At 42.1% G+C, this 9,590-nt stretch overlaps 1 protein-coding gene across 1 annotated transcript in view; it reads left to right on the top strand.

The window, feature by feature from the left end:
- The first annotated feature begins 1,068 nt into the window (after nt 1–1,068).
- Nucleotides 1,069–9,590, top strand: part of CFI (complement factor I) — a 14,584-nt gene continuing 6,062 nt past the window's right edge. Inside the window, exons 1-6 of the mRNA XM_010586247.1 lie at nt 1,069–1,128; nt 2,758–3,076; nt 4,378–4,522; nt 5,831–6,009; nt 7,023–7,133; nt 8,706–8,822. Of these exons, the coding sequence (XP_010584549.1) occupies nt 1,069–1,128; nt 2,758–3,076; nt 4,378–4,522; nt 5,831–6,009; nt 7,023–7,133; nt 8,706–8,822 (931 nt within the window). The remainder of the gene's footprint in view (nt 1,129–2,757; nt 3,077–4,377; nt 4,523–5,830; nt 6,010–7,022; nt 7,134–8,705; nt 8,823–9,590) is intronic.

Here is a 9,590-nt window from a genome sequence, read left to right as displayed (position 1 = left end):
GCGGCGGCCCCGGCCGCTGAGGAAGGGCCAACGGCCGCTAACGGCTCACGTCCCCCCGTCCCGCGCCCTGCCGCGTCTCCAGCCCGACCCCCTCGCACGTGGCGTACCTCCACACACACAGACGCGGGCGCGCCGCCACCGGGAAACCGCCCACGCTGCCGGAAGCGAGGCTGCCTGCCGTAAATGTAAACGGCACCGGCTCCAAGCGGCACCGTCGCAAAAGGAGCCCAAAGCAAGTCATTCTGCTGGGACGCCGCGGCTCCTGGCGTCCCGAGCGGGCGGGCGGACGGCTGGCTGGCTGGTTCGCTCGCTCGCTCGCTGCTCCGGCTGTTGCCGTCTGACGCCGCGGTCGCCTCCTCGGCGGGAGGGTGCCGCCATCAAGAGCGTCGGCTTCGGTCCGAGCGCGCGGCTGCGGAACCGGCGGCGGGGGCGGGAGGGGGGGGCGCGCGCCTCTCCCTCAGGCGAAATCCCCTGCCCGAGGCGATTTGGGGAGGGGATGCTTTGGTTCTGCTGGCTTTAACGACAGCGTTCCTGGAAACTGACTTTCGGGAAGAGTGCTTCGGGTCGTCTGTCTGAAAATTCTCCACACAAATCGCGCAGTGCGGGTTTGTAAGCCCGCCGAGTATGCAGTGGCCGCGACGTGGATATGAGTGCTTCTCCATATGGATGAAGACACCTCTCTCTCACACACACATAAAAGCATACTTATCTCTTACAATAATCTGGCAAAGATGAATGCCTGCCATCGGGAGAACCAGCGTGATGACTGGATCAGTCTCTCTGGCAAAAGAAACGTGTCTCCTTCATAAGTGCTTCCTTTTAATCATTTACTTTAAGGGCTTTACTTTTGTTATCTCGTCCTGCACTTACAGTAAAACCAGTTAAATTGATCTCTCTCTTTTGGAGAGATCCGGTTTATCAGTTAATAGTTGAGGCTTCTGTACTTTATTTCTAAACACGCTTTGAAATATTTTACTAACAGTTAAAAATTAAACTCAAATCTAACAACTGACATTCAAAAGAATCCCAGCCAGAGGAATTTGTCTAAAAGAGAGATAAAATTTCATCATGCCAGTGGTCCCGGTTTTCTTGGTTTTCTTGTCTCTCTCTTGGTTTTGTGGATCAGAGGTAAGAATTTATTTTATTGTGGTAGCAGCAATTTATTTCTAAAAAAAAAAAAAAAGTTTAAAAGCAGTTTATTGTTATAAAGGCAAAACCAGTTGCTTTTTTAAAGTTTCCTTTCGAAGTATTTGTGTTGCACACATTTGTTTTAGCCCAGCTTGAATGTTTAGAGCTTGCTATTTCTCTTGCGTGTCTTGATTTTATCTGGGATTTACGCCAACAGGCTTCTGGAAAAGATTTTAATCATGATCCAATCCTAAACCCAATTTGCAAGCATGGGTGACCACAGAAAGGTGCTGCAATTTTCCCTGCCCCCCCATTTTTGAGAAATGAGATTCCAGCCTTCTAACGTAGCAACATGGTACATCGCACTGCGTGAAGGTTTGCTGCGGAATGTCTTCTGGCAGAAGTGTCCCAGAAAGCCCATCTGGGCTGAGCGTTCAGCATGCCCCGACTATTTTGGAGAAACCCTTAGATAAAAATCAGCACCTTTTGTTCCTATTCAGGAGAAACTCTAGTACCATATTGGAGTTATGCCAAGCCGGATCTGGCTCACAGTTTGGATTGTACTGACCTGAGAACAGCAGGAAGAAGTTAGTAAGTTTATACAACTGTTAAAGGGGGGCTTGTTGGACTAAATTCTGCCCCAGCAACATTCCTGCTGACTTTAGTATGGCCAGGATTTCTTCACAAGAACTTTAAACTTCAGCTCTGTTGATTCAGTTGACACAGTCAAAGCTGATAAATCACATTTGAGGACTTTTCTCTCCCATTTTTATGCAAAGTCTATCCCTATATATTTTTCATGTTTCAACATTCTTCCTACCCGTAGATCTTAGTAAGCAAAAGCACTCAGCCAGCAACGAAGTCACCAGAGAGCTGCACAAACACAGGTGCAGAGTCAGTCACCTAGAGGCAGTTGGATGGAGGGTCAGAATCTGTACTTGCAGTCCAGTGATGACCAGCAACCACACTGCAAATGCACTGTTGTGCAAGATACAGGAAAAAAGCTGATAAAGAAGGGCACTTATTTTTCAAATTTCTTTAAGATACTTGTTACTTCAGCAGTCACACAGTGAAGCAAATCATTAATTTTTAGATTTATTTGCTTCTATGTAGTTCATAAATATTTACAGGTGATATTTAAACCCAAAGCCAACCAAGCCAATAAAAACATCTCAGAAAAAAATAAGTTGCTATTTTTTCTGTTTTTCTGGTGTTTAAGTCCGCTTATGTTTTGATTTGCTTACTATCCCATTGCTGTGGTGTGTTGTAAACCACTAGCTTAAAAAATGTTTAGAATCTGCTGTGTGCTTCAGCTGATGTTCGAAGAGTTCCCACTCCCCCAAACAAAAGTTTGTGGAATACCAGTAAGAGTGAAGATCATACCAGGTGAATGATCCAAAAGAAAAAAAAAAAAAACCAAAACAAAACAGAAAAACTGAGAAAGATGAGCTGGCCAAAGACAAGGGAATAATCACTATAAATGATATTTAGCAGCTTTGTGCTCGTAAGATAGGAAAAGGCTTATGAATGAACACTTTGTTGAGGTCAGTAAAGGGATCTACAGAACTCTCGGTGCAGTTCTTAGTCTTACTCCCCCCCCCCCCTTTTTTTTAATTTTGTGCCTTGCAGAATGTAGCATCTTATGCTGAAGAAAACCAGTTTCAGCAGGTTGAGCCTGCCGCACCAGCTGAGCAAGGCACCTACCTCATACAAGAATGCTTAAGCAACCAATACACACACAAATCCTGTGAGAAAGTTTTTTGTCACCCATGGGAACGATGTGTGGAGGGAAAATGCCTTTGTAAGCTTCCCTACCAGTGCCCAAAGAATGGCTCTTCAGTTTGTTCTACCAATGGAAGGTACTTCCCTACTTACTGTCACCTAAAGAGCTACGAGTGTCAACAACCCAAAGCAAAGTTTCTGCACAAGGGAAAATGCATGTCTGAAGGTATTAACACCTCCTTTTCCAGAACGTTTCAGTCAGTCATTTGTGGCCAACAGCTCAGAAAGTCTGTTCCTTTCCTTGCACTAGTAAGACCATGACACAGAAAATGAGAAGTCATTGAAAATGGGGAGTATCTGTTGATTTTCATAAAAATAAAGTGATTGACAGGCCCAGGTCACTCCACTGCTGGTATGTTGCTCAAATCATCAGGTAGAAAGGGGAGAAATAGACAAAGGAAAGAGCTCAAAGGTTTCCAAGCAGGGTGTTGACTATGGTGGGAGGCACAGCAGGAGAGGGGCTGCTGAGAACATTAGCAGAGAGGGATCTTCTGAAGAGGGACAGACCTCACAGGAGCAAGAGTCCAAGGAATGGAGCCAGGCTGCTGAGGTGCATGTGGGAGTGCACGGGGAGAAGGTAAGCCATGTTCATCTCTATCATCTTCATGCTGTGGATTTCATCAAAACAGAAAGCTACTGGCCTGCAAACCAGCGGTGGTTTTGTGCACTGACAAGCAGCTGCTTGTTCTCACCTGCTTTTTAGGCTGCACCACTCTGCTTTGTCAGCTCAGCCTCCGTCTGAGTGCAGGGAGAAGTGGCTCCTGCTAACTAGGTGGGTGGCCCCTTTCAGCAGTAGCGGTTGCTCTTCCTACTCGTCCTCCAGCCCCACCTTCACCCAAGGCAGCAGGAGCAGCAAGCCAGGCCCAGGGCTCTCCTGCCCACTCTCTGGGTACCACCCCTCCCTTTCCCCACAGAAGCAGCAGCTCAGCCCATCGCCCTCAGGGTGGCAAAATTCAATTCTGCCTATTCCACTGAAAAGGAGCGGAGAGCCCCTGTGTGTTCCTGGTGCATTCTCTATACGGCTTCACTGAGCTGAGGACCTTAGCTCCACTGTAAACAGCGGAAGTTTTGCTACACAGGTCATAGAAGCAGGATCTGGCCATCTCAATTGAAGTGTTACTGGTTGGTTATCAAAAGTCCTCTAATGGAAGTCATCATACTAAGATGCAACCTTTCCTTGGTAGACCTCCAGGTACTCTTACATGATAGGAGTCATTACCCTCATTTGTCCTGAAACTGGTATATTCTGAAAAAGTGGCAGGCTCAAAGCCACAAAGTCAATCCTCAGAAAAATGTGGAATAATGCCTGAAGCTTCTGATTCCCAATCTACTGTTCTTCCCCTACGAACTCTGGCTGTCGATACAAAATTAGTCCTGATTTGTTTCTGTGCTGTCTTTCCACTAGATACATTTATATAATGATTTTATTTGGGGATTTTTTTTTCTCTCTTTTCTTTTTTTTTTAAGAAACATTTTCAATCTCTGTGGGCCATGGAGATTCAAATTTGCTTCGAGTAAAACCTATGAATCAAAAGAACTACATTTTTGTATGTGATGGTGAGTGGACTATGAATGAAGCAAATGTGGCTTGCAAGCACCTTGGCTTTGAATCGTAAGTTTGGGGAATTTATCTCTGGATAACTGCAAGGGATCTGAAAAAGTAGCAATGCTTACGTAAGTGTCAGTCACAGTCAGCCAACAGTTAAGACAGAAAACTCATGAACAATGTATTGGCTACAATATTCTGATAAAGCTTCTCAAATTGACACCCGAGAGTGAAAGCCGAAACATAGATTTCTGTGTTCTATTACAGGTTACAACTACAAAAACCATAATTGTTTTACTTTTAAAATAAAGCTGAAGACCAATGCAGACGTTTTCTCTTGGGTCTGTGTAAGGGAAACTGCGTAGATGGACCATCCCCAAGTAGCTCTGAGCAATAACCTGCATGCAGAGAAAAGTTTCTTACAACAGCTGACAACAGGGTACAGCTCCGTTTTGCCACTTGCACCAGCCAGGCTAACAAGAACCGGAACACACATTTTTCTTCACCCCTTGCCCCCACTGCCATTGCTTGCTTTGGCCCCAGGGACGGCTGAAGCCACACACAGCTTGGGTTTTTTCCTGCGACCACACTGATGACCTAAGTTGCACATTCAGCTCCTCATAAAGAGTCAACTCTGTATTCTGTACATAATAATTTTACACATATACAACTAATTTAACTTAGGAAGGGCCACCTCCCCAACCCTACCTGAAGACTAAAAATGCTATTGCAGTGCCCTAAATTGTCTCCTCTAGGTGAGAAGCAGATATTTCCTAGTCCTGATCAGTATCTCTTTAGATAGCAAAGAAGGGTTTGTCCTGGAACAGAGCATTCAGCACTGGAGTCCCATTGTAAGCCTCTCTAGTTACTTATTTACTCGATCCATATTTCTTTAAGGTAGGGGACACATACACTGTTAGGAGTATACCGCTCAGGTAAAACCAAGGGAGATAAAATTTATTAATCCCAGCCTTGCAGCGGCCTGAGCTTCCTCAATATGCATTGGTTTTGATGACATCAAGGATACTTGACCCCGTGCAGGACAGTTTCCAAATTATGGCTCACCTGTGTCCACACACAGACAGAGATCTGAGCTTACAAGTTTTGCTACGTTAAGGAGACTTTTCTATCCATCATGATACACAGTGACTGTCATAGAGCTACGTATGGATTTAGGGACAGTTCTATGTGGCAACCTGCAAAAATTAGCACTTCTACTTACCTCTAAACAATTCCATGGGAAGTCTGCTTTTTCTTAGCCATGACCAAAATTCTTTAACACTGAGGAAAATCATATAAATTCTAAACATTAAAAGCAGTGGATAATCCATTGTGAAATGATGTAATTTGTTGTTATTATTTGTATCTTCACAGAGGTGCTGAGTATTACCAAACCAATTCCAGCATCACAGAATCTGCCTCAAATTCGTTGCACTGTGTGCAAATAACTTGCAGGGGCCTAGAGACAAGTCTTGCTGAATGTCACATAGAGATGAAATCAAGAGACAGTAATGAGGGATTTGTTAGCCTCCAGTGCCATGAAAATCTAAGAGGTTAGTAGGTTTTTTAGTTTTATATCTATTTGGGGTTCTTATATTTTAAGTTTCTTTTAAATAATTAGGACCTAGTTTGCTGAACTCCCAGCCACAGCAAACCTGCACTGAAACCTTTTGTTTTTTTTAAATAATCCTTTTGCAGACTTTAAGACAGTTGAGGCCATCTGGAATCAAGACAGTCTTGAGTTTATCAGTTTGGAAAATCACTGTTGCTCCTAAAGTATTTTTACAGATATTTCCCAAAAGTAAATATATTTCACCCATGGTTCTGTTTGTTCACTCATCCCTTCCAAGGGTACCAAGGTATATGGTATCCCACAAGTCTTGTCTCTCTGGGGTTAACTGGTGAGGAGAGAGGTGACAACCTCCTACTCGCTGCTTTGTCTGTGAAGGAGATCAATTACAACACTAGTAGCACTGTGGCCAGACAAGCATGACTGTAGCGGAACTGCTCACGTCTCCTGGGGCATTTTGGGACTCCTCAGTTTCTCACTGATATAAGGGGAATCAAGTCCTTGTTTTGACTTCTGACAGCTTTCTGTTCTATGTAGTGGGCTTTCTTTGGCACTGATAAGCATCAGCCTGAGATGGTGCTGGTTAGGAGAGCTATGAATCGTCTCAGGTTTTTCTTATGCCACAAAAGTAGGAGTTCACAGACTCTTGATGACTTCCGTCTAAAGGGGGAACAGCTGTCATTTTAATCACTTGAATCATTTACAGTGGGTTTGAACCGATCATTTCTGGTTTAGTCCTGGTCTAGAAGAAATGAAGTTCCCTTTGCCAGGCTACTCCAAGTTGGAGGAGGAAAATAAGTGGTCACACTGAAAGCTTGATGAGAAGGTGATTAAAACAATAAAAAAGATTCTTATATACTTTAGTGGGTCCCAGAATGCCTACTGTTGATAGGCCAAACTGCTAACAGAATAAAATGCACAAGCAGAATATTTCCGTGGGCAGTTCTGAACCTATAGACATTTCCACACTAACTTAATTTTCATTGTGCTGCACAGCTTGTTCAGATGGTGAGTTTCGTTGTGTCAACAAGAAGTGCATTTCTCTGAATAAAACCTGTGATGGAATCAATGACTGTGGAGACCTAAGTGATGAACTGTGCTGTAGAGGTAACATTTTCCTTTCTCAGCTGTTTCAAAATCATTTCAGCAGAAAACCAGCCCCAAAGAATTTTTACAGTGATGTAACACCTAAAGTATCTTTTCCAATAAGTCACTACATTAAAGCAATCAAAGTATACATAGTTCATGTATACATAAGTGCAAAAAAAGTAGGCATAATATAGGTTTTTGAAGCAGGCAACGGTTCTCTGAGAATCTGGATTTCCTTGGAAGATGAGGACATAAAATGAGATTATTTAGGAGGCTGTTAAACAGTGATAAAAAAAAGAGCCATGTTAGAATGAAAATGTCTCTTTAGTTGGGAAAAATCAATAGTAATTAAACAAAGACACTGTTTTTCCAATGAACTATCTTTAAACCAAAGTAAGGTCTCTCTTAAATTTATTACTAATGCAAGATTATCCACAGAATATCTGTGAACAGTTCCTGTCACATTGCTTGTTCATGAGCAGTCATTCTTTCAGCATCTGCAATTCCAGCTGTAACAATTTTGATTAGAAACAAGGAATGGATCTAGCATGAGCTGAATGCAGGAGAATACTTTCAGAAGCTGGGTTTCAGGTGCCAAATGGTAATGTGGGTTACAAATCCCATCACTATCCCTAAATAACCTTAATTTTGTAGTTTTACAATTGTCAGTAAATTTAATCTGATAATCATGGAAACACAGTCACAGTTATTTTAGGAAAAAATAATAAATACCTGTGGCTTCATATATTTAGAGGACATTTATCCAGATTCCACTTGACCAAAATAGTGCTGTTTCAGCTATATGGGCTGAAAACAATGCTTCCTGGAATCACAAGCAGTATTTCAACTGAGTTCAGTGGTCTTTGGATCATATTGGGATATCTAGATACTTTCAGAGGACTACCTTATTTTCTGTTAAAGACATATATCCTTCAATAGTACACTGACGTAAGATTATAAATTAGCTCAAGAAACCCCACCATAAATTCAAGCACTGCTTTGCTTTTGGTAACATACAAAGTGATCACAAGAATTAAATGAAGGTTATTCTCAGGTTTATAATGTTTTATATAATCATGAATTTTAGAAGAAACAAGTTATTAAATCCAGTATCTTCAAAATAGGATTCTTGATTCCTAACCCTGCATTTAGGCATTTAGCTCATTCAAACAAAAGCCAGTTTGGACTCTGATTTTGGGGGTGGAATTTGACCCAAGCATCATAAATTCCTCATTTGAGATGATCAGTAATGCTGGCAAAACTGGAGGTCCTTTGGCTGAGGTTGAGTGTGGGCATGTTTTGTGGATGAAACTGGTAAGGAGTGATACCAAGTCTAGAAGTACACTACTGAACTGGTTAGAGATATCCACATTTTTTAAGTCTTAAAACTTCCAAGACTGTAAAATGAGGAAAGCTAAGTATGCATTTCGTTTTACACTTACAGAGCCTCCTTTTGTGATCTATTTATGAACAGCCAAGTCCCCCATAACATGGATATAATATTGTATTTATATTTTAAAAAGCTAACTATGTGAGCTTGCTGAATCACATGATCCTGTGATTTACATTTGTAATTCTCCTGTGTTACAGAGTGCAGAGACAACAGTTTCCACTGTCGGTCAAATATCTGTATTCCGAATAAGAATGTCTGCAACAAAGAAGTTGACTGCCTCACAGGAGAGGATGAAGCTCGAATTCTCTGTGCAGGTTTCCTTCTGAAAGATGTTTTTGTTTCTTTGCTTTCATTCTGCTCAATTATAACTAGAGACTACACAATGCATATTATTAAATTATTTAACAGATTAGCAAAACCAAAATGCATGCAAGAATTAGTCTTACCAATGTTATATTATGCATAGTAGGAAAAAAAGGTTATGTAATTTTCCTCCCTTTCCTTCTCGAACAGAATAGCAAGAAAACTAAAGGAAGGAAGAAGTAGATGATGTTTTAGGAGGCTTAAGGCAGATTATGTCTTTTGCTTACGTGGCCATCTATCAAACTGATATCCCCTATTTGTGAAGAAAGCATAGACAGGGCAGGCAGGAATATTTTCCTCACAGATGAGGAATTCAACTAGTTTGTCAATATACTAATTCTTCCGTGCTGTTCCCCTCACTCTTGAAAAGACCTTGTTTTGTTTTGAAATTATAATGTTTTTCCTTGCTCTGATAAGAGACAAAGTCTAAAGCCAAAAAGTAAACACTATTTGTAAGTGGTAATTGGTAAAGGTAAACTGAACTCTAAATGTAAACATTACTGTCAGTAACATGAGAACAGACCCAACCCTCAACTTCCATTTAGGAACTGAATTCAATGGGCATTTTGTTTGAATAAAAGCTGACAAACCAGATTCAGGAAGCATTTAATTTACCTCATGTTGAACACCAGCCCTTACCCTGTTAAAGGAGGCACACAGTACACAATAGCATCATCTAAATTGGGGGGGGGGGGGGGGGGGCCCGTCTCCACACTCGC

The sequence above is a fragment of the Haliaeetus leucocephalus genome, unplaced genomic scaffold (genome assembly GCF_000737465.1).
Source record: "Haliaeetus leucocephalus isolate CR32 unplaced genomic scaffold, Haliaeetus_leucocephalus-4.0 Scaffold140, whole genome shotgun sequence".
Lineage (NCBI taxonomy): Eukaryota > Metazoa > Chordata > Aves > Accipitriformes > Accipitridae > Haliaeetus > Haliaeetus leucocephalus.
The sequence above is the reverse complement of the archived record's forward strand: the minus strand, read 5'-3'. Positions and strand labels throughout refer to the sequence as shown.